This window comes from Phoenix dactylifera, chromosome 13 (genome assembly GCF_051530095.1).
Source record: "Phoenix dactylifera cultivar Ajwa chromosome 13, Ajwa_hap1_PhDact_Kaust_v1.1, whole genome shotgun sequence".
Classification (NCBI taxonomy): domain Eukaryota; kingdom Viridiplantae; phylum Streptophyta; class Magnoliopsida; order Arecales; family Arecaceae; genus Phoenix; species Phoenix dactylifera.
In genome coordinates this window covers 27,187,200-27,212,324 of record NC_143202.1, presented here as the reverse complement: position 1 = coordinate 27,212,324, position 25,125 = coordinate 27,187,200, and the positions used below count along the sequence as shown (strand labels likewise).

The 25,125-nt window shown below is 37.7% G+C and overlaps 1 protein-coding gene across 4 annotated transcripts; it reads left to right on the top strand.

The window, feature by feature from the left end:
* LOC103703149 (uncharacterized) lies at positions 1 to 24,005 on the top strand. Of its 4 annotated transcripts, none has more exons than XM_089927051.1 (8): positions 1 to 337; positions 426 to 514; positions 626 to 876; positions 973 to 1,133; positions 22,426 to 22,555; positions 22,790 to 23,093; positions 23,237 to 23,330; positions 23,877 to 24,005. In XM_089927051.1, the coding sequence occupies exons 1-3, from the start codon at positions 99 to 101 to the stop codon at positions 823 to 825; spliced, it is 528 nt and encodes a 175-aa protein (XP_089783177.1). In that variant the 5' UTR covers positions 1 to 98; the 3' UTR covers positions 826 to 876; positions 973 to 1,133; positions 22,426 to 22,555; positions 22,790 to 23,093; positions 23,237 to 23,330; positions 23,877 to 24,005. The 4 variants fall into 4 exon arrangements, with proteins under 4 accessions (XP_089783177.1, XP_088565680.2, XP_088565681.2 ...); XM_088709554.2 differs by having other exon boundaries at positions 629 to 876; positions 23,412 to 23,878; XM_088709555.2 differs by having other exon boundaries at positions 23,412 to 23,878.
* Positions 24,006 to 25,125: the final 1,120 nt, after the last annotated feature.

The window sequence follows — 25,125 nt, the reverse complement described above, 5'->3', positions numbered from 1 at the left end:
TGCTAACGGGCGGATTCGTCCACCCACGTCTGTGCGAGTAGTTGAAGGGGAGCGGCGATGGACCGCGGCGGCGGAGATGGTGGAGCGAGGCGGCGGAGATGGTGGAGAGAGGCGGCGTAGGACGTGGCGGGGCGGCGTCGAGGGGGCTCTTCGTCCTTCAGTCTATCGTCTTCAAGATGGAAAACCATTCCCCTCCGTCCGACGACCTCCGCCTCGCCGACCACCACTCCTCCCCCGGCTCCTCTCCCAAGGCCGGCGAGCTCCTCTCCCGCGACCCTGTCCCTCGCCCTCCGCCTGGATTAGGGCCATTCCGACGTTCTTGGCGGCCGGAATTAAGGTTCCGGTTTCTATCCATTCTGATCAAATCTTGTTCTTGGTTCCGTTCCTTTTTTTTTAAAAAAATTGTTCTCTATCCTGAATCGAAGGGAGTCCGAGACGGTCAAGGAGAAAGAACCACCGAAAGAAGAAATTAGGGTTTCCAGTCGTTCAAACAACCAAGAAGAAGACGAAGATGGTATATCTTCTCGTCTCTTGTTTCTCATTTGGAATTCTAGTACTATTTTCTGTGGGGCATATCCAATTAATTCTAGTAAATTCTCCTTTCTATTTTTTTGTGGTACATTAGCAGTTTGGGAGGCCATTGCCGACCGGGGGGCAGCAGATGAGGTGTTGCTCTCCTTGCAGAATGAAGCGACTTCGAGCCCTTCACGGGATGATCCCAAAAGGCGAGGAAGGGGGTCGTTCTTGGACAAAAAGAGCTGTTTGTATGGTGACCAGCCTGACATTGTGACCGCCTTAGAACGCAATTCGGGGGTCCGAGAATGAAACGGATGCTCGTGGTCACCATTTTGAGGAGGAGTCGACCGGAACTAGACTGTGAGTATTCTGACTTCCTGTTCCTCGTTAACTTCATGCTTGTTCTTCACCAAGAAACGAAAAAGAAGGTGAATGTGATCTTTACAATGCTCTCAGCAAGATTTGGTACCAGCGATGTTCTTGTTCTCTGTGATTTCCTCCCTAGTACTCGAACGATCGATTTAGAGAAGCTCTTTGAGAAATTAGAGATCGTGGGGTTCCTATATGCTGGGTTAATGATACTGTTGCAATTGCAGTCTTTCGAACACCAGCCACTGGTAAGTTATATGATCTAATTCCTTTTACTGTTTGTGGAACATTCTTTTTGAAAGTAGAGTTCAAGAATTATGATATGGAATTAGAGGTTTTATGCTGCATTGGTTTAAGTAGTATCCAGAACAAATGGTGGAAATATACTAATTCATTTTCATTATGGAACCAGAGTTTGATATTTGCAACTTAAGCTGCTAACCGAGTGCTCGGATGAATTTTTCTGTTTTGGATTTCAGCTGAGTATCAAGTTACCATTCACCAGACTGACTTTCATGATCAATGATCATTTAGTATTCCATTCATATAACAGGTTTAAAAGGTTCATCATTGTTGATATTCTTCTCCCCTTTTGTCTTGCTTCAACTAGCAGCAGGAATTACTCATAACCAAGTAGGGATATCCTTCTAGTCCTTCTGTCATGTCTATTATTCATCAAACTAATTTTAACCTATTTAAAATCTCATAGACTAGATTTGACTAGAAGGGGGCCAGTCTGTGGCACTCATGTCATGTCCTCACACCTATGTAATTCCAAATGGATGGTTCTTTGTGTTCTTTGGAGGGGAAATTTTTAAAGTATTGTTGGCTATAAATGGGGGAGTATAGGGGATTACTTTTGTTCCCTTTTTTTTTAAAAAAAAATAAAATAAATCATGAGAAGTGTATCATTATGGTTACAGATTGACTTCATGGAGCACGAGGATGATTAAAGATATGTTTTAGAGTAATTTAAGCTGATTTTGTGGGATTTGAATATGTTTTGATTGACTTGCTGTTGCTAATAAGTAGATGATATATGCCTTAGTTAAAAATTGTCATTGTCAAGCTGGCACAATCAAAGACAGAAAAACTTTTGTTTTACTTAGGACTCTACATTCCAATTTCTTTTGACTTCGAAAAAATATGACTAGTAGTGACTCCATTCACACTTAGCCCTTTCTTTGACATAAACTTAACCAAAATTAATTTTTAACTGCGGTTGATGCTTCCAATGAATGTAGACTACCAACTGCCACTCACCTCTCCATAAAATTCTTGTTCGCATTAGATTGTCATGTGGAGCAAACCTAAGACAATCTTCTATCATGGTAGACAACTTGAGGAATGAAGTGGAAGCCAACTTGACGGTATAGCCCTTGCAATTGACATCCATACTGCTTGGGAAGGTATTAAGGCCTTATTTGGTATTTGTTTTGAAGGCCCAAAAAGCATTTCTTAGAGGACTAGATGCTCTTTCGGATGATTTTGAGGTGTTCGATATAAATTTTGAAATGGCTTTTTGGCCCATCCAAAAATTGAAAAAAGTCTACTAGGGAAAAAGCTGCAATTTGGAGCTTTAGGGTAAAAGATCTACTTGAGATGTGTTAGGAAGTTTTCTTTTGTTTTTTTTTTTTTGGTGGATAAAATCTTACCTAAGAGACTTGAATTTGAGTCTATGCAAAGGATTTTTTTTAAAAATAATTTTAAATATTTTTATTGCAATAATAATTTTCATTTGTATCTTTTTATCATCATAATCATGTAATTAAGGATTTTGAGTTTAATCTTATGATAATGAGGAGGATCTGCTTCCTGTTACTTGTTTAGAGATTGATGAATCATAAGAAGAGAGGAGTCGAACAAAGTCAAATATTGAATAACCATGGGATGAATGTTTAATGTGTTCATATTGTTACTCTTCTTTTGAGTCATTGACTTGTTTATTTAGGGTATTACGCATGTAATACAGATATTTAGAAATGTTGGTGAATATTTATGTTGCTATTATGATTGTGGATAAATAAATAATTTTATCTAAATCTCCCTGTCCTCAATTTATGTAGAGTGTACTTATCATAACCAACCTCAAGCCATTAGTCAAGTTTAAGGTCACCGCATAATATCCATGATCTTTTTAAAATTCAAAATATCTAAGTTTAATTTAGAGTAGGTTAATCTTGGATTCCCGTGGCAATTTGATTAGACAATCTAGATCGATCTTTCTTCCAAAAGAATTTACTCCAAATTCAGTGGGTTAGAAGTCTTTGAGCCAATATCACCGAGTAGAATCAACTCCATTAACCTCCAAATCTTTCTTCATCAAGATTCTTAATATCTATCATTAATGCTATACATGATAATTCATGTAAGCATATTACGACCGAAGTTTCCACTCAATCTTATATTTTACTAGTGGCTTCATCAACAATGACAAAAGCTCCCTACTTAAATCATAAACCTAGGCTTGAGTTTAAATTAAGGGCTCGTTTGGTTCGCGGGAAGCATTTTTCTTCCTAGGAATATGATTCCTGGGAAACAAATTCCTAGGAAGAGGATGCCTAGGAAAGTACTTTTGGCATGTTTGGTTGACCATGTAAAAGTGACAAATTTCCAAGGTGCTTATGTTTGGTGGGCCATCCACTTTCCTAGGAAAGTTATATATAATTCCTATTATGCCCTTAATAAAAATTAGGTTTTTAATGCCTCTTTAATGCTTCTTTAATGCTGAAGGGATTTTTTTGGGAAAAAGTAAAAATGGAGTGATTCCCGCCTCATGGGAAAGTAACTTTCCCATGTTTCTCATGGGAAAGACTTTTCCATGAAATGTGGGAATCACATTTCCATGGGAATACAACTTTTCCTTCTCTCTCCTTTGAAAACTTCAACCAAACAAGAGGCATCTCATTACTTTCCCGTTGACCACACTTTCCCCCCTTCTTTTCCCGCGAACCAAACGAGCCCTAACATATCCAATAGTCTCCAACAATTAAAAGAAAGATCTAGTAGTTCAATCCAAATATGAAAATTCAAATAACTAGAATTTTTCCATCAATATGCATACTCTATGGCCTCAAAATAAAATCAAATACATCAATAGGAAATAGACCTATTTGAAGTATCCGAAACTTCCAATTCCAAATATAATCCACATATAGATTTAACCTCGAAGAACAATCTACTCTAATACTATGAAAAATCTTTCTTAGCTCACTTCAATTCTATGCAAGGTCCATGTACAAATTCAACTCTAATAATTAGCAAAACCAAAAGTGCGATCACATCTAACCCATATCAAGTCTAAACTTCCGAGTCATTTAAACAACATATGGACCAATAAACACAGTATGGTATAACCAACTAATTCGGTATACCATGGTTAACCTTCCTACACTTACCTTAAGTCTAACCTCTTTTATCATGATTAAAGACAAATCATTTAGTCCTTTTATACTCATCGTATACCAAACCCAATATATATATTATCACAATGCCTAATGATCTTGCACCTTAGCACTGAATTTATTTCTGCTGCTTTTTGTCATGTCCGAAATGATCATAACCTCAATATCTAATACATTTCTATCACAATCCCTACTGATCTTAAACTTATGCTCTGATTCCAATTTTGTCACAATTTCTAATAATCTTAAACCGTAAACTCTGACGCCACTTATGCCACAGTCCCTAGTGGTCTTAAACCTTAAGCTATGATAACATTCCTGTAACAATCCCAAGTGATCTTAAACCTAGGCTTTGATCATTTTTCTGTCATAATTCCCAATGATCTTGACCTAAGCTCTGATAGTTTTTCTGTCACAATTTTCAATGATCTAAAACCTAAGCTTTGATAGTTTTTCTGTCACAATCTCCAATGATCTTCACCTAAGCTCTGATACCACTCTGTGATGCCCTGAACCCAAAATCCGGGTCCGAGCACGCGACATGGCCGTACACTCCTTAGGGCAGAGTCCCAGAGACTATGCAAGGCCAAAAAGTATATCACAACCTCAATATTCGTAATCAATAATGATCGCAATTTATACCAAACATCAAAGTTGTTCCAATTACAAAATTGATCATCCAACTAGTATCAATATACTCTATCTAATCACCCCCTCCACCTGTAATCTCAACCATAGCCATATATTATGCAACCTGCAACAATAAAAAAGAAAAAGAAAAAGGGATTGTGAGCTTTGCAGCCCAGTAAGACTCTCCACATATCCACCCCAACACAATAATAATATAAGTTTGAAAACTGCAAGAAAACGTTACACACATCATGAAATTATAAATCGGTTATCAATAATGCTCGAATGATCAGTATAAATATGAGCATCATATATGAATAGAAATCCATCCACTCAAGAATGATTTATCATACGATATCTCATAAATCTTCATTAGTGTGTTCAATGCTTTTCATTCCATTTCTTTTTAAACTTGATCCGAATCAATTATCTTGTCGACTTTGGGCTAAATCTCAATCACGTTTTCAGCCCATGACGGCTCATCAACAGTATCACATTTTCAGCCTGTGACGAGGCAACCAATAGTATCACATTTCCAGCTTGTGACGGGCAACCGGTAGTATCACATTTCTTGCTTGTGACGGGGCAAACAGTAGCATCATATTTTTAGCTTGTGACGGGGCAATCAAGATAATGAGACAAGCCCAAAGTTGTTCGTTTAATCAAGTTTCCATCCACACACCGTTTTCTTTTTATTTCCGGATTTAGACTAACTACGGTCACGTTTTCAGCCCATGATAGGGCAATCAATATAACACAGTCAGTACAGAGCACCACATCCATTAGTTCGATTATGCAAGTGTAAGTTCTGCTCATGTATACTTCCATCATACCATCAATCACAATCATACTCGATCAAAATACGATTTAATACAAAAATCTTTATAAAACTATTCTTACTTCTTACTTATCTTGATATTAGCACATCATACATATATAGGTACAAAAAATATTTATATATATAGGTCAGTATACAAGGATTCTTATTTCTTTGCTGACAACCCGGACGACTAATCATTTGCCCCACCGCGATCTACAAACCAGGATGCGCAGAACCCTGCTCAATGTCCTCTTGCCCAAAAGATTGTTTTCCTACAAAACCAAATCAACATCAAAAATTATCCGAAGTAACCGATAACTCAGAATCCTCTACTAATCCACTATAGGGTCCACCATCATGTAGCAACCTAAAACTATTCAGCAGCACTTCTCAACTATGATTTTCCCAAATCAACCAAAAGAGAGAAAGTACCAAGAAATAGGAAGAGATAGAAACTAGAGTACAAGATCTCGTTGGACTTTTTTCTATCTAGATGACTGTAGCTCCATATAAAACTAGGGTTGATTGTGAAAATAAATTCATATAAAACGATATACGAGGCCAACTATAATGCCCGATTGTTCGAATCGGTCAGCACAATGTAATCCAATTCATCTGATCAAGAATCATATATAAAATCTAGGCTTTGATAGTTTTTCTGTAAGAATCCCCAATGATTTTAACCTCAGCTCTCATAGTTTTTCTGTCACAATTTTCAATGATCTTAAACCTAAGCTTTGATAGTTTTTCTGTCATAATCCCCGATGATCTTCACCTAAGCTCTAATACCACTCTGTCATGCCCTGAACCGAAAATCCGGGTCCGAGCACGCGACACAGCCGTACACTCCTTAGGGCAGAGTCCCAGAGACTATGCAAGGCCTAAAAGTATATCACAACCTTAATATCCATATTCAATAATGATCTCAATTTATACCAAACATCAAAGTTGTTCCAATTACAAAATTGATCATCCAACTAGTATCAATATACTCTATCTAATCATCCCCTCCGCCTGTAATCTCAACTATAGCCATATATTATGCAACCTGCAACAATAAAAAAGAAAAAGAAAAAGGGATTGTGAGCTTTACAGTCCAGTAAGAATCTCCACATATCCACACCAACACAATAATAATATAAGTTTGAAAACCGCAAGAAAACGTTACATACATCATGAAATTATAAATCGGTTATCAATAATGCTCGAATGGTCAGTATAAATATGAGCATCACATATGAATAGAAATCCATCCACTCAAGATTGATTTATCATACGATATCTTATAAATCTTCATTAGTTTGTTCAATGCTTTTCATTCCATTTCTTTTTAAACTCGATCCGGATCAATTATCTTGTCGACTTTTGGCTAAATCTCAATCACGTTTTCAGCCCGTGATGGGTCATCAACAATATCACATTTTCAGCCTATGACGAAGCAACCAATAGTATCACATTTCCAGCTTGTGACGGGCAACCAGTAGTATCACATTTCTAGCTTGTGACGGGACAAACAGTAGCATCATATTTTTAGCTTGTGACCGGGAAATCAAGATAACGAGACAAGCCCAAAGTTGTTCATTTAATCAAGTTTACATCCACACATCGTTTTCTTTTTATTTCCGGATTTAGACTAACTATGGTAATGTTTTCAGCCCATATTAGGGCAATCAATATAACACAGTCAGTACAGAGCACCACATCCATTGGTTCGATTATGCAAGTGTAAGTTATGCTCATGTATACTTACATCATACCATCAATCACAAGCATACTCGATCAAAATACGATTTAATACAAAAATCTTCATAAAACTATTCTTACTTCTTACTTATCTTGACATTAGCACATCATACATATATAGTACAAAAAATATTTATATATATAGGCTGGTATATAAGCATTCTTATCTCTTTGCTGACAACCCGGATGACTAATCATCTGCCCCACAACGATCTATAAACCAGAATGCGCAGAACCCTGCTCAATGTCCTCTTGCTCAAAAGATTGTTTTCCTGCAAAACCAAATCAGCATCAAAAATTATCCGAAGTAACCGATAATTTAGAATCCTCTACTAATCCACTATTGGGTCCACCATCATGTAGCAACCTAAAACTATTCAGTAGCACTTCTCAACCATGATTTTTCCAAATCAACCTAGCGAGAGAAAGTACCAAGAAATAGGAATAGATAGAAACTAGAGTACAAGATCTCGTTGGACTTCTTTCTATCTAGATGACTGTAGCTCCATATAAAACTAGGGTTGATTGTGAAAATAAATTCATATAAAACGATATACGAGGCCAACTAAATAACGATGCCCGATTGTCCGAATCGGTCCGAACAATGTAATCCAATTCATCTGATCAAGAATCATATATCAAATCTAGGCTTTGATAGTTTTTCTGTAAGAATCCCCAATGATCTTAACCTCAGCTCTAATAGTTTTTCTGTCACAATTTTCAATGATCTTAAACCTAAGCTTTGATAGTTTTTCTGTCACAATCCCCAATGATCTTAACCTAAGCTCTGATACTACTCTGTCATGCCTTGAACCCAAAATCAGGGTCCGAGCATGCGACACAGCCATACACTCCTTAGAGCAGAGTCCCAGAGAATATGCATGGCCTAAAGGTATATCACAACCTCAATATCCGTAATCAATAATGATCTCAATTTATACCAAACATCAAAGTTGTTCCAATTACAAAATTGATCATCCAACTAGTATCAGTATACTCTATCTAATCATCCCCTCCACCTGTAATCTCAACCATAGCCATATATTATGCAACTTGCAACAATGAAAAAGAAAAAGAAAAAGGGATTGTGAGCTTTACAGCCCAGTAAGAATCTCCGCATATCTACACCAACACAATAATAATATAAGTTTGAAAACCGCAAGAAAATGTTACACACATCATGAAATTATAAATCGGTTATCAATAATGCTCGAATGATCAGTATAAATATGAGCATCACATATGAATAGAAATCCATCCACTCTAGATTGATTTATCATACGATATCTCATAAATCTTCATTAGTGTGTTCAATGCTTTTCATTCCATTCCTTTTTAAAGTTGATCTGGATCAATTATTTTGTCGACTTTGGGCTAAATCTCAATCACGTTTTCAACCCGTGACGGGTCATCAACAGTATCACATTTTTAGCCTGTGATGAGGCAACCAATAGTATCACATTTCCAGCATGTGACGGGCAACCAATAGTATCACATTTCTAGCTTGTGACAGAGCAAACAATAGTATCATATTTTTAGCCTATGACGGGGCAATCAAGATAATAAGACAAGCCCAAAGTTGTTCATTTAATCAAGTTTACATCGACACATCGTTTTCTTTTTATTTCCGAATTTAGACTAACTACGGTAATGTTTTCAGCCCATGATAGGGCAATCAATATAACACAGTCAGTACAGAGCACCACATCCATTGGTTCGATTATGCAAGTGTAAGTTATGCTCATGTATACTTACATCATACCATCAATCACAAGCATACTCGATCAAAATACGATTTAATACAAAAATCTTCATAAAACTATTCTTATTTCTTACTTATCTTGACATTAGCACATCATACATATATAGGTACAAAAAATATTTATATATATAGGCTGGTATATAAGGATTTTTATCTCTTTGCTGACAACTGGATGACTAATCATCTGCCCCACCGCGATCTATAAACCAGAATGCGCAGAACCCTGCTCAATGTCCTCTTGCCCAAAAGATTGTTTTCCTACAAAACCAAATCAGCATCAAAAATTATCCAAAGTAACCGATAATTTAGAATCCTCTACTAATCCACTATAGGGTCCACCATCATGTAGCAACCTAAAACTATTCAGTAGCGCTTCTCAACCATGATTTTTCCAAATCAACCTAGCGAGAGAAAGTACCAAGAAATAGGAAGAGATAGAAACTAGATTACAAGATCTCGTTGGACTTCTTTCTATCTAGATGACTGTAGCTCCATATAAAACTAGGGGTGATTGTGAAAATAAATTCATATAAAACGATATACGAGGCCAACTAAATAACGATGCCCGATTGTTCGAATCGGTCAGCACAGTGTAATCCAATTCATCTGATCAAGAATCATATATCAAATCTGGGCTTTGATAGTTTTTCTGTAAGAATCCCCAATGATCTTAACCTGAGCTCTGATAGTTTTTCTGTCACAATTTTCAATGATCTTAAACCTAAGCTTTGATAGTTTTTCTGTCACAATTCCCAATGATCTTAACCTAAGCTCTGATACTACTCTATCATGCCTTGAACTCAAAATCAGGGTCCGAGCACGCGACACAGCAATACACTCCTTAGGGCAGAGTCCCAGAGAATATGCATGGCCTAAAGGTATATCACAACCTCAATATCCGTAATCAATAATGATCTCAATTTATACCAAACATCAAAGTTGTTCCAATTACAAAATTGATGATCCAACTAGTATCAGTATACTCTATCTAATCATCCCCTCCACCTGTAATCTCAACCATAGCCATATATTATGCAACTTGCAACAATGAAAAAGAAAAAGGAAAAGGGGTTGTGAGCTTTACAGCCCAGTAAGAATCTCCGCATATCTACACCAACACAATAATAATATAAGTTTGAAAACCGCAAGAAAATGTTACACACATCATGAAATTATAAATCGGTTATCAATAATGCTCGAATGATCAGTATAAATATGAGCATCACATATGAATAGAAATCCATCCACTCTAGATTGATTTATCATACGATATCTCATAAATCTTCATTAGTGTGTTCAATGCTTTTCATTCCATTTCTTTTTAAACTTGATCCGGATCAATTATCTTGTCGACTTTTGGCTAAATCTCAATCACGTTTTCAGCCCGTGACGGGTCATCTACAGTATCACATTTTCAGCCTATGACGAAGCAACCAATAGTATCACATTTCCAGCTTGTGACGGGCAACCAGTAGTATTACATTTCTAGCTTGTGACGGGACAAATAGTAGCATCATATTTTTAGCCCGTGACGGGGAAATCAAGATAACGAGACAAGCCCAAAGTTGTTCATTTAAACAAGTTTACATCCGCACATCGTTTTCTTTTTATTTCCGGATTTAGACTAACTACGGTAATGTTTTCAGCCCATGATAGGGCAATCAATATAACACAGTCAGTACAGAGCACCACATCCATTGGTTCGATTATGCAAGTGTAAGTTATGCTTATGTATACTAACATCATACCATCAATCACAAGCATACTCGATCAAAATACGATTTAATACAAAAATCGTCATATAACTATTCTTACTTCTTACTTATCTTGACATTAGCACATCATACACATATAGGTACAAAAAATATTTATATATATAGGCTGGTATATAAGGATTCTTATCTCTTTGCTGACAACCTGGATGACTAATCATCTGCCCCACCGCGATCTATAAACCAGAATGCGCAGAACCCTGCTCAATGTCCTCTTGCCTAAAAGATTGTTTTCCTACAAAATCAAATCAGCATCAAAAATTATCCGAAGTAACCGATAATTTAGAATCCTCTACTAATCCACTATGGGGTCCACCGTCATGTAGCAACCTAAAACTATTCAGTAGCACTTCTCAACCATGATTTTTCCAAATCAACCTAGCGAGAGAAAGTACCAGAAAATAAGAAGAGATAGAAACTAGAGTACAAGATCTCGTTCGACTTCTTTCTATCTAGATGACTGTAGCTCCATATAAAACTAGGGTTGATTGTGAAAATAAATTCATATAAAACGATATACGAGGCCAACTAAATAACGATGCCCGATTGTTCGAATCGGTCAGCACAATGTAATCCAATTCATCTGATCAAGAATCATATATCACAACTAGGCTTTGATAGTTTTTCCTGTAAGAATCCCCAATGATCTTAACCTCAGCTCTGATAGTTTTTATGTCACAATTTTTAATGATCTTAAACCTAAGCTTTGATAGTTTTTCTGTCACAATCTCCAATGATCTTAACCTAAGCTCTGATACCACTCTGTCATGCCTTGAACCCAAAATCCAGGTCCGAGCACGCGACACGGCCGTACACTCCTTAGGGCAGAGTCCCAGAGACTATGCAAGGCCTAAAAGTATATCACAACCTTAATATCCATATTCAATAATGATCTCAATTTATACCAAACATCAAAGTTGTTCCAATTACAAAATTGATCATCCAACTTGTATCAGTATACTCTATCTAATCATCCCCTCCACCTGTAATCTCAACCATAGCCATATATTATGCAACCTGCAACAATAAAAAAGAAAAAGAAAAAGGGATTGTGAGCTTTACAGCCCAGTAAGAATCTCCACATATCCACACCAACACAATAATAATATAATTTTGAATACCGCAAGAAAATGTTACATACATCATGAAATTATAAATCGGTTATCAATAATGCTCGAATGGTCAGTATAAATATATGCATCAGATATGAATAGAAATCCATCCACTCAATATTGATTTATCATACAATATCTCATAAATCTTCATTAGTGTGTTCAATGCTTTTCATTCCATTTCTTTTTAAACTTGATCCGGATCAATTATCTTGTCGACTTTTGGCTAAATCTCAGTCACGTTTTCAGCCCGTGACGGGTCATCAACAGTATCACATTTTCAGCCTATGACGAAGCAACCAATAGTATCACATTTCCAGCTTGTGACGGGCAACCAGTAGTATCACATTTCTAGCTTGTGACGGGACAAATAGTAGCATCATATTTTTAGCCCGTGACGGGGAAATCAAGATAACGAGACAATCCCAAAGTTGTTCATTTAATCAAGTTTACATCCACACATCGTTTTCTTTTTATTTCCGAATTTAGACTAACTACGGTAATGTTTTTAGCCCATGATAGGGCAATCAATATAACACAGTCAGTACAGAGCACCACATCCATTGGTTCGATTATGCAAGTGCAAGTTATGCTTATGTATACTAACATCATACCATCAATCACAAGCATACTCGCTCAAAATACGATTTAATACAAAAATCGTCATATAACTATTCTTACTTCTTACTTATCTTGACATTAGCACATCATACACATATAGGTACAAAAAATATTTATATATATAGGCTGGTATATAAGGATTCTTATCTCTTTGCTGACAACCCGGATGACTAATCATCTGCCCCACAGCGATCTATAAACCAGAATGCGCAGAACCCTGCTCAATGTCCTCTTGCCCAAAAGATTGTTTTCCTACAAAACCAAATCAGCATCAAAAATTATCCGAAGTAAGCGATAATTTAGAATCCTCTACTAATCCACTATAGGGTCCACCATCATGTAGCAACCTAAACCTATTCAGTAGCACTTCTCAACCATGATTTTTCCAAATCAACCTAGCGAGAGAAAGTACCAAGAAATAGGAACAGAAAGATACTAGAGTACAAGATCTCGTTGGACTTCTTTTTATCTGGATGACTGTAGCTCCATGTAAAACTAGGGTTGATTGTGAAAATAAATTCATATAAAACGATATACGAGGCCAACTAAATAACGATGCCCGATTGTTCGAATTGGTCCGCACAATGTAATCCAATTCATCTGATCAAGAATCATATATCAAATCTAGGCTTTGATAGTTTTTCTGTAAGAATCCCCAATGATCTTAACCTCCGCTCTGATAGTTTTTCTGTCACAATTTTCAATGATCTTAAACCTAAGCTTTGATAGTTTTTCTGTCACAATCCCCAATGATCTTAACCTAAGCTCTGATACTACTCTATCATGCCTTGAACCCAAAATCAGGGTCCGAGCACGCGACACAGCCATACACTCCTTAGGGCAGAGTCCCAGAGAATATGCATGGCCTAAAGGTATATCACAACCTCAATATCCGTAATCAATAATGATCTCAATTTCTACCAAACATCAAAGTTGTTCCAATTACAAAATTGATCATCCAACTAGTATCAGTATACTCTATCTAATCATCCCCTCCACCTGTAATCTCAACCATAGCCATATATTATGCAACGTGCAACAATGAAAAAGAAAAAGGAAAAGGGGTTGTGAGCTTTACAGCCCAGTAAGAATCTCCGCATATCTACACCAACACAATAATAATATAAGTTTGAAAACCGCAAGAAAATGTTACACACATCATGAAATCATAAATCGGTTATCAATAATGCTCAAAGGATCAGTATAAATATGAGCATCATATATGAATAGAAATCCATCCACTCTAGATTGATTTATCATACGATATCTCATAAATCTTCATTAGTGTGTTCAATGCTTTTCATTCCATTCCTTTTTAAAGTTGATCTGGATCAATTATCTTGTCGACTTTGGGCTAAATCTCAATCACGTTTTCAACCCGTGATGGGTCATCAACAGTATCACATTTTGAGCCTGTGATGAGGCAACCAATAGTATCACATTTCCAGCGTGTGACGGGCAACCAATATTATCACATTTCTAGCTTATGACGGGGCAAACAATAGCATCATATTTTTAGCCTATGACGGGGCAATCAAGATAACGAGACAAGCCCAAAGTTGTTCATTTAATCAAGTTTACATCGACACATCGTTTTCTTTTTATTTCCGAATTTAGACTAACTACGGTAATGTTTTCAGCCCATGATAGGGCAATCAATATAACACAGTCAGTACAGAGCACCACATCCATTGGTTCGATTATGCAAGTGTAAGTTATGCTCATGTATACTTACATCATACCATCAATCACAAGCATACTCGATCAAAATATGATTTAATACAAAAATCTTCATAAAACTATTCTTACTTCTTACTTATCTTGACATTAGCACATCATACATATATAGGTACAAAAAATATTTATATATATAGGCTGGTATATAAGGATTCTTATCTCTTTGCTGACAACCCGGATGACTAATCATCTGCCCCACCGCAATCTATAAACCAGAATGTGCAGAACCCTGCTCAATGTCCTCTTGCCCAAAAGATTGTTTTCCTACAAAACCAAATCAGCATCAAAAATTATCCGAGGTAACCGATAATTTAGAATCCTCTACTAATCCACTATAGGGTCCACCATAATGTAGCAACCTAAAACTATTCAGTAGCACTTCTCAACCATGATTTTTCCAAATCAACCTAGCGAGAGAAAGTACCAAGAAATAGGAAGAGATAGAAACTAGAGTACAAGATCTCATTGGACTTCTTTCTATCTAGGTGACTGTAGCTCCATATAAAACTAGGATTGATTGTGAAAATAAATTCATATAAAACGATATACGAGGCCAACTAAATAACGATGCCCGATTGTTCGAATCGGTCAGCACAATGTAATCCAATTCATCTAATCAAGAATCATATATCAAATCTAGGCTTTGATAGTTTTTCTGTAAGAATCCCCAATGATCTTAACCTCAGCTCTGATAGTTTTTCTGTCACAATTTTCAATGATCTTAAACCTAAGCTTTGATAGTTTTTCTATCACAATCCCCAATGATCTTAACCTAAGCTCTGATACCACTCTGTCATGCCTTGAACCCAAAATTCGGGTCCGAGCACGCGACACGGCCGTACACTCCTTAGGGCAGAGTCCCGGAGAATATGCATGGCCAAAAGGTATATCACAACCTCAATATCCGTACTCAATAATGATCTCAATTTATACCAAACATCAAAGTTGTTCCAATTACAAAATTGATGATCCAACTAGTATCAGTATACTCTATCTAATCATCCTCTCCACCTGTAATCTCAACCATAGCCATATATTATGCAACTTGCAACAATGAAGGAGAAAAAGGAAAAGGGGTCGTGAATTTTGCAGCCCAGTAAGAATCTCCGCATATCTACACCAGCACAATAATAATATAAGTTTGAAAACCGCAAGAAAATGTTACACACATCATGAAATTATAAATCGGTTATCAATAATGCTTGGATGATCAGTATAAATATGAGCATCACATATGAATAGAAATCCATCCACTCTAGATTGATTTATCATACGATATCTCATAAATCTTCATTAGTGTGTTCAATGCTTTTCATTCCATTTCTTTTTAAAGTTGATCTGGATCAATTATCTTGTCGACTTTGGGCTAAATCTCAATCACCTTTTCAACCCGTGACGGGTCATCAACAATATCACATTTTTAGCCTGTGATGAGGCAACCAATAGTATCACATTTCCAGCTTGTGACGGGCAACCAATAGTATCACATTTCTAGCTTGTGACAGGGCAAACAATAGCATCATATTTTTAGCCTTTGATGGGGCAATCAAGATAACGAGACAAGCCCAAAGTTGTTCATTTAATCAAGTTTACATCCACACATCGTTTTCTTTTTATTTCCGTATTTAGACTAACTACGGTAATGTTTTTAGCCCATGATAGGGCAATCAATATAACACAGTCAGTACAGAGCACCACATCCATTGGTTCGATTATGCAAGTGTAAGTTATGCTCATGTATACTTACATCATACCATCAATCACAAGCATACTCAATCAAAATACGATTTAATACAAAAATCTTCATAAAACTATTCTTACTTCTTATCTTGACATTAGCACATCATACATATATAGGTACAAAAAATATTTATTTATATAGGCTGGTATATAAGGATTCTTATCTCTTTGCTGACAATCCGGATGACTAATCATCTGCTCCACCGCGATGTATAAACCAGAATGCGCAGAACCATGCTCAATGTCCTCTTGCCCAAAAGATTGTTTTTCTATAAAACCAAATCAGCATAAAAAATTATCCAAAGTAACCGATAATTTAGAATCCTCTACTAATCCACTATAGGGTCCACCATCATGTAGCAACCTAAAACTATTCAGTAGCACTTCTCAACCATGATTTTTCCAAATCAACCTAGCGAAAGTACCAAGAAATAGAAAGAGATAGAAACTAGAGTACAAGATCTCGTTGGACTTCTTTCTATCTAGATGACTGTAGCTCCATATGAAACTAGGGTTGATTGTGAAAATAAATTCATATAAAATGATATACGAGGCCAACTAAATAACGATGCCCGATTGTTCGAATCGGTCAGCACAATGTAATCCAATTCATCTGATCAAGAATCATATATCAAATCTAGGCTTTGATAGTTTTTCTGTAAGAATCCCCAATGATCTTAACCTCAGCTCTGATAGTTTTTCTGTCACAATTTTCAATGATCTTAAACCTAAGCTTTGATAGTTTTTCTGTTACAATCCCCAATGATCTTAACCTAAGCTCTGATACCACTCTGTCATGCCTTGAACCCAAAATCCGGGTCCGAGCACGCGACACGGCCGTACACTTCTTAGGGCAGAGTCCCAGAGAATATGCATGGCCTAAAGGTATATCACAACCTCAATATCCATAATCAATAATGATCTCAATTTATACCAAACATCAAAGTTGTTCCAATTACAAAATTGATCATCCAACTAGTATCAGTATACTCTATCTAATCATCCCCTCCACCTATCTCAACCATAGCCATATATTATGCAACTTGCAACAATGAAAAAGAAAAAGGAAAAGGGGTTGTGAGCTTTACAGCCCAGTAAGAATCTCCGCATATCTACACCAACACAATAATAATATAAGTTTGAAAACCGCAAGAAAATGTTACACACATCATGAAATTATAAATCGGTTATCAATAATGCTCGAATGATCAGTATAAATATGAGCATCACATATGAATAGAAATCCATCCACTCTAGATTGATTTATCATACGATATCTCATAAATCTGCATTAGTGTGTTCAATGCTTTTCATTCCATTCTTTTTTAAAGTTGATCTGGATCAATTATCTTGTCGACTATGGGCTAAATCTCAATCACGTTTTCAACCTGTGACGGGTCATCAACAGTATCACATTTTTAGCCTGTGATGAGGCAAGCTATAGTATCACATTTCCAGCTTGTAACGGGCAACCAATAGTATCACATTTCTAGCTTGTGGCAGGGCAAACAATAGCATCATATTTTTAGCCTATGACGGGGCAATCAAGATAACGAGACAAGCCCAAAGTTGTTCATTTAATCAAGTTTACATCCACACATCGTTTTCTTTTTATTTCCGGATTTAGACTAACTACGGTAATGTTTTCAGCCCATGATAGGGCAATCAATCTAACACAGTCAGTACAGAGCACCACATCCATTGGTTCGATTATGCAAGTTATGCTCATGTATACTTACATCAGACCATCAATCACAAGCATACTCGATCAAAATACGATTTAATACAAAAATCTTTATAAAACTATTCTTACTTCTTACTTATCTTGACATTAGCACATCATACATATATAGGTACAAAAATTATTTATATATATAGGCTGGTATATAAGGATTCTTGTCTCTTTGCTGACAAACCGAATGACTAATCATCTGCCCCACCGCGATCTATAAACCAGAATGCGCAGAACCCTGCTCAATGTCCTCTTGCCCGAAAGATTATTTTCCTGCAAAACCAAATCAGCATAAAAAATTATCTGAAGTAACCGATAATTTAGAATCCTCTACTAATCCACTATAGGGTCCACCATCATGTAGCAACCTAAAACTATTCAGTAGCACTTCTCAACCATGATTTTTCCAAATCAACCTAGCGAGAGAAAGTACCAAGAAATAGGAAGAGATAGAAACTAGAGTACAAGATCTCGATGGACTTTTTTCTATCTAGATGACTGTAGCTCCATATAAAACTAGGGTTGATTGTGAAAATAAATTCATATAAAACGATATACGAGGCCAACTAAATAACAATGCCCGATTGTTCGAATCGGTCAGCACAATGTAATCCAATTCATCTGATCAAGAATCATATATAAAATCTAGGCTTTGATAGTTTTTCTGTAAGAATCTCCAATGATCTTAACCTCAGCTCTGATAGTTTTTCTGTCACAATTTTCAATGATCTTAAACCTAAGCTTTGATAGTTTTTCTGTCACAATCCCCAATGATCTTAACCTAAGCTCTGATACCACTCTGTCATGCCTTGAACCCAAAATTCGGGTCCGAGCACGCGACACGGCCATACACTCCTTAGGGCAGTCCCGGAGAATATGCATGGCCTAAAGGTATATCACAACCTCAATATCCATAATCAATAATGATTTCAATTTATACCAAACATCAAAGTTGTTCCAATCACAAAATTGATCATCCAACTAGTATCAGTATACTCTATCTAATCATCCCCTCCACCTGTAATCTCAACCATAGCCATATATTATGCAACTTGCAACAATGAAAAAGAAAAAGGAAAAGGGGTTGTGAGCTTTACAGTCCAGTAAGAATCTCCGCATATCTACACTAACACAATAATAATATAAGTTTGAAAACCGTAAGAAAATGTTACACACATCATGAAATTATAAATCGGTTATCAATAATGCTCGAATGATCAGTATAAATATGAGCATCACATATGAATAGAAATCCATCCACTCTAGATTGATTTGTCATACTATATCTCATAAATCTTCATTAGTGTGTTCAATGCTTTTCATTCCATTCCTTTTTAAGGTTGATCTGGATCAATTATCTTGTCGACTTTGGGCTAAATCTCAATCACGTTTTCAACCCGTGACGGGTCATCAACAGTATCACATTTTTAGCCTGTGATGAGGCAACCAATAGTTTCACATTTCCAGCTTGTGACGAGCAATCAATAGTATCACATTTCTAGCTTGTGACAGGGCAAACAATAGCATCATATTTTTAGCCTATGACGGGGCAATCAAGATAACGAGACAAGCCCAAAGTTGTTCATTTAATCAAGTTTACATCCACATCGTTTTCTTTTTATTTTCATATTTAGACTAACCACGGTCACGTTTTCAGCTTATGATAGGGCAATCAATATAACACAGTCAGTACAGAGCACCACATCCATTAGTTCGATTATGCAAGTGTAAGTTATGCTCATGTATACTTCCATTATACCATCAATCACAAGCATACTTGATCAAAATACGATTTAATACAAAAATCTTCATAAAACTATTCTTACTTCTTACTTATCTTGACATTAGCACATCATACATATATAGGTACAAAAAATATTTATAGATATAGGCCGGTATACAAGGATTCTTATCTCTTTGCTGGCAACCCGGACGACTAGTCATCTGCCCCCACCGCGATCTATAAATCAGGATGCGCAGAGCTCTGCTCAATGTCCTCTTGCCCAAAAAATTGTTTTCATACAAAACCAAATCAGCATCAAAAATTATCTGAAGTAATTGATAACTCAGAATCCTCTACTAATCCACTATAGGGTCCACCATCATGTAGCAACCTAAAACTATTCAACAACACTTCTCAACCATGATTTTTCCAAATCAACCTGGAGAGAGAAAATACCAAGAAATAGAAAGAGATAGAAACTAGAGTACAAGATCTCGTTGGACTTCTTTCTATCTGGATGACTGTTGCTCCATATAAAACTAGGGTTGACAGTGAAAATAAATTCATATAAAACGATATACGAGGCCAACTAAATAACGACGCCCGATTATTCGAATCGGTCAGCACAATGTAATCCAATTCATTTGATCAAGAATCATATATCAAATCTAGGAAATAAATTAGGGGTTATCAATTATGGATCCAATAGTGGCTGACAACAGTTGGGTGCAGGAAGGACAGAGTCGACTATGTAGCAGCATCCGACGATCCGGGTCAGTTGACTCTGGCCAATCATGGTTTAGATAACACAATAGAGATTCATGATGATAGTGTCCAACAGTGCTTAGTATGGTCAGGGTAAAGTTAGCATGACGGGTGGTCGCAGTAATCCAATTCATCTGATCAAGAATCATATATCAAATCTAGAAAATAAATCAGGGGTTATCAATTATGGGTCCAATAGTTGCTGACAACAGTCGGGTGCAGGATGGACAGAGTCGACTAGGTAGCAGCATCCGACGATCCGGGTCAGTTGACTCTGGCCAATCATGGTTCAGATAACACAACAGGGATTCATGATGATAGAGTCCAACAGTGCTCAGTATGGTCGGGGTAAGGTTAGCATCACGGGTGGTCGTAGTAATACTAGTCTAGGACCCTCTACTGGGGTCAACTAGATAGTCACATCCGGGTGCTCGGATTGATCAGATCCAGTTAGTCTAACAAGTCAATTCAAGAGTCAGGCTACATTCAAGATAGCTCACTAAGATTAATGATGATAAAATTCAAATGTGCTCGATAAGTGCCGTGGTAGGGGGGCCGGCACGCTGTTCGACGACTATAGACCGGGGCCCTTTACCAGAGCCGATGAAAAGTCACTAACAGACACCCTTACTAGATCCAACAATCCTAGAGAGAGACAATCCAGGTAAAAAGAAATAAGAGAGAGAAAGAGGAGAGAGGAGAGAAAGAAGAGGGGAAGAAGAGAGAGAAACCCTCTCTCCTCTCTCTTCACGATCGGCCGTCTCCTCCCTTCCCCCTCACAAGTCCAAGGGGCTGTTGCCACGGTGGCTCGACCCCTACTCAACGACGGCTACAACCCCGGCCAAACTGGCAGCGGAATCGCGGCAAAAGAGCACCAAAATAGGGCAAGAAAAATTCAAAATAGAGGAACCTCCCATGGTTATTTTCCTAACCCACCACGACATGGTCTCAAGGCCCCCAAAGGCGGCAAGGCTCGGCCTTTCTCCGGTGGCCGGCGACGATGAACAAGGAAGAAATGAGGCTGGCGCAGAGTACTCTATTTTTGGATAAAGGCCCGGTGATTTGCCGGCTAATTTAAAGGAAAACATGGCTAGAAGACCGGAAGAAGAGAAGATGAGTGGCTCGGGTCTTACCCCAGTCCGGCGAAGATCCGACGAGGTTTTAAGGCGAGGAAACGAGGAAAAGACTGGGAGAAGAAGGGCTAGAATCGCAGCGATTCTCGACAATTTGGATGGAAGAAAGTAAAGGACGAGCATGTTAAATTGGCAAGATCCTTGAGTTCGATTTGGAGTCGGATTGCCTTTGGAAAGTCTTCTTTTCCGCCAGAATCAGGGAATTGGAGTCTTCTTCTCCATCTGGATCGTGCTGTCGTGCATGGTTGGCTGGGCCTGGCCCCTTCGAGCCAGCCCACAAGCCCACAGGGCTGGCTGGTCACAGGTCGGGCTGGGCCTGGCCACTCCGGGCCGGCCCACAAGCCCAAAAGACTTGGTTATTATATAAAGTTTTTGCCAAAGACACAATCTTAGGTCCATGCCTATCTGAAGGCTAGGCAACTTCGCTGAGATGTTGATAAAATGTGGCGCATGTGTGCCTCACTTAGATGTCAAGGTGCAAGAAAGGTGTGCCACAGTAACTATGCGTCTGTTGTGTGTGTATGTCACCATGACCCAGAACCTGGCTCTGCCAAGTCATGACGAAGCGAGAATCTTATGCAACTTATGGCACTCTTTATGTTCTGTATGTCAAATTCATTAGCTTGATGGTTGGCATATACTAAAGGATCAGAGACACTCTTTATGTTCTGTTTATACACATCTTTGGGGTTTTGTTTTAATATTAGTCTTAACTTTCTGTTATCCTCCACCATTAATGTCATTTTTGACATAAGCTCGGAATGTGATTTTGCCCCCTCTCTGCTCATTATATATTATACTTCGCTAAACATTTTATTGGATTCTTTTCTGTAATCTTATAAAAAGATTGGCAGTCATGTATCAACCATACTGTTCCCTGTTGCCACACATGAGGCTCAGAGCAGCCTTAATTGCCCATCCGAAGTACGTTCGCTTTTTGAGGATCACTGCCTGTTGACCCAGCTTACTCCTAAAGGTATCTCCTCCTCTTTAAATTGCTTCTGGTTACTGTCTTTAGTGGCTCTGCTACAAGTAGAAGAAAACCAAGGTAGATCCTTGTGGAAGATCATGATATGCAGCACGTAGAATCCTTGTAAAGTATGTATTTTGCTCTTCATGGCAGTGAATTTGTGCTACCTATAATGGAATTTACATGCATATGTTGGGATCCTTGTCCTGTTTGTTTCTAATCGTAGATTCAATACTTCAGATCTGGAGCCTCCTTATCCAAGGCCTAAAACATCAGCAAGAACAACCCAGAGGTTGATTGCTCAAGGAATGGGAATAAAGCCCTGTACAAAAATTTGGGTCTATCTGAGCTGAGGAAGCAAGAAAGAAACGTATACATGCTCGGCAAACTTTAGGGGATGATGCATGGGGTTCTGGCAATGCATAGCGCTCTTTGCTCATTTGTCATTTTGATTGGGTTCTTGTGTCATCAATGAAGTGGAAGCAACATTCTCTGGTTCTTGGTGCATCAACGGCTTGCAAAAGAGGTAGCATCTCCTAAGTAGGTAGGAGCCACCGGTGCCCTTTTATTCCCTGAAAGCAGTCGCTTAAAAGTGAAATCAATTACAAGCGTTTGGTTCGGCAGATGTCTTTTTGTTTTCAGCTGCACCTCAACTAATTATTTGTTCTGCGTTTTATTAAATTGCAGCAGCTAGAGAGATTGCTTAATTCCTGTGGAATGGGAAGGTAGGGATTTCGGAATGGCTTCTGTGCCATGGGAGGTGGACTTCGTGCCTTATTAGGTAGTAGATTTTCTACCTCTCCTTTTTTTTCTTTTTTTTTTTGAATGAAGGTGATAGATTCCCCCCGTCTCTCACACGCAGAAAATGATGGTCGACAGCCGGCATACCTTGGTCCGATTCTCGCCATCTTTATTCTTCATTTTTTTTTTTTTTGGTGTTATTTGATAGACCGACCTGTGACGTGACGCCATCAATATGCATTTGGATGGGCAAACCCCGTGCTTCTCTCCCTCTCGACATTTCCACGGTCAGCCCCTCAATGCATCTCCATGTTCCGAGCAAGAACTTTGGACTTGGGGTTCAGGTCGGTTATCACTAATTTAAGGAAAAGGAGGAAATCTAATCTAGCTAACTTAATGATAAATAGTCCTCAGGTCTTCTTGTAGGCATAAATAAAAGGTAAAACAATTTGATAAAGTATTTCGCTCTGGAAATTTATATAGTTGATGTGTAACTTTTTGTTTTCATCCATCCTCACCCGGTCTGGTACCGGCTATCATTTGTGTAACATTTTTATGGGGATATATTCATGCGTTACTGTTGCAGTACTCGAGAAAATGCTTTCGATCGAGCAATATTCAACACCTGCAACAACCTCTTGCGCCCCAGTATTGATCCGAAGTTGCTCCCACAGAATTTGCTTCTGATGCCATCTTGTGGGTTGAATCTTGTTGACGTTAGACTATATTCTGGGGAGCGGTAATTTGAAGGCACATGAGGTTATGGTTCAATGTAATTTTCTGGCCTCTCTCCCTAACAAGCAAAGTGCCGCTTGTAAAGATAATTATTCATTGGCTAACTTAAGATTTCATCGTCAATCATAACATCATTTTCCTGAAAATGAAGTTAGCATAATTGAGGTTCCGATCACTGACAATATCTTCAAGCTTGTAGAAATCATCACTGGCTAAAATTTTCCTTGTCAAAAGTCTTAACATCCGGAAATGAGAAATTAAATAGCAGTCTTTCAAAAATTCTCTTTTACAAACTGTGATTAAGCAGAGAGACAGCCAATTGATTTTTTCTTCCTCATGTCGTTGCTGTTCCTGCATATGCTACCATGCATAAATAGCACTACCCCAAGATGGATAATCTAGAATTTCAAAGAATCATATCTACAAACATGAATGCAGGTGTTAAATTTTTGGACAAAATTCATAAAAATATGAAGGCAATCCAAGCAGAATTGGTTTTCAGTATTTGTAACAGACGAAGATATTTGGTTTGGTTGGGTTCCACTTTTGCTCCTTAAGAGACAAGATCTAGATATGTATGCACAATCCATTCTATATATGTAGTATCAGGCAACCAGCTTGCATGGGAACACGTCTCAACCATCCATATTAACTGCAAGTTATTAGTATGGGTATCAACGTAGGCCTGATGCGGTTTTGCATCTTACAATGCTAGTTTTGAGTGATTATGGCGCTGCCTGGTTTTATAACGCTGGTTTCTAAGAAAAATCTATATATATATTTCAATCTCTATGGTATTATAGATGGAGCAAGATTCGTCAGCACTTGGAACAGGTTGGCATGCTCATTGAGTCATGGGCTTAATGGCTATAAGTATAATGGATGCTCGGCTAGCCTGCTTCCAAGTGTTTTAATCAGTATATTAACTCATAATTACGGACGAACGTCCTCCACAAATTTAGAAGTCGTGCTTTCCTTAGGAGGAGCACAGGTTTATTATATGTTAGGTGTGCTAATAAAATATTATATAGTTGGCAAGTAGCTCTTCTGGGACTTGGGAGCGTGATCACTTGGTCATAGATTCTTTGTTCGAAGAAATC

Bases quoted from the DNA above. Each gene is read 5' to 3' on its own strand.
- LOC103703149 (XM_089927051.1), top strand. From the start codon at position 99: ATGGTGGAGAGAGGCGGCGTAGGACGTGGCGGGGCGGCGTCGAGGGGG. The intron at 338-425 runs GTTCCGGTTTCT...CCTGAATCGAAG, and splicing joins TCTTGGCGGCCGGAATTAAG to GGAGTCCGAGACGGTCAAGG. The intron at 515-625 runs GTATATCTTCTC...GTGGTACATTAG, and splicing joins CCAAGAAGAAGACGAAGATG to CAGTTTGGGAGGCCATTGCC.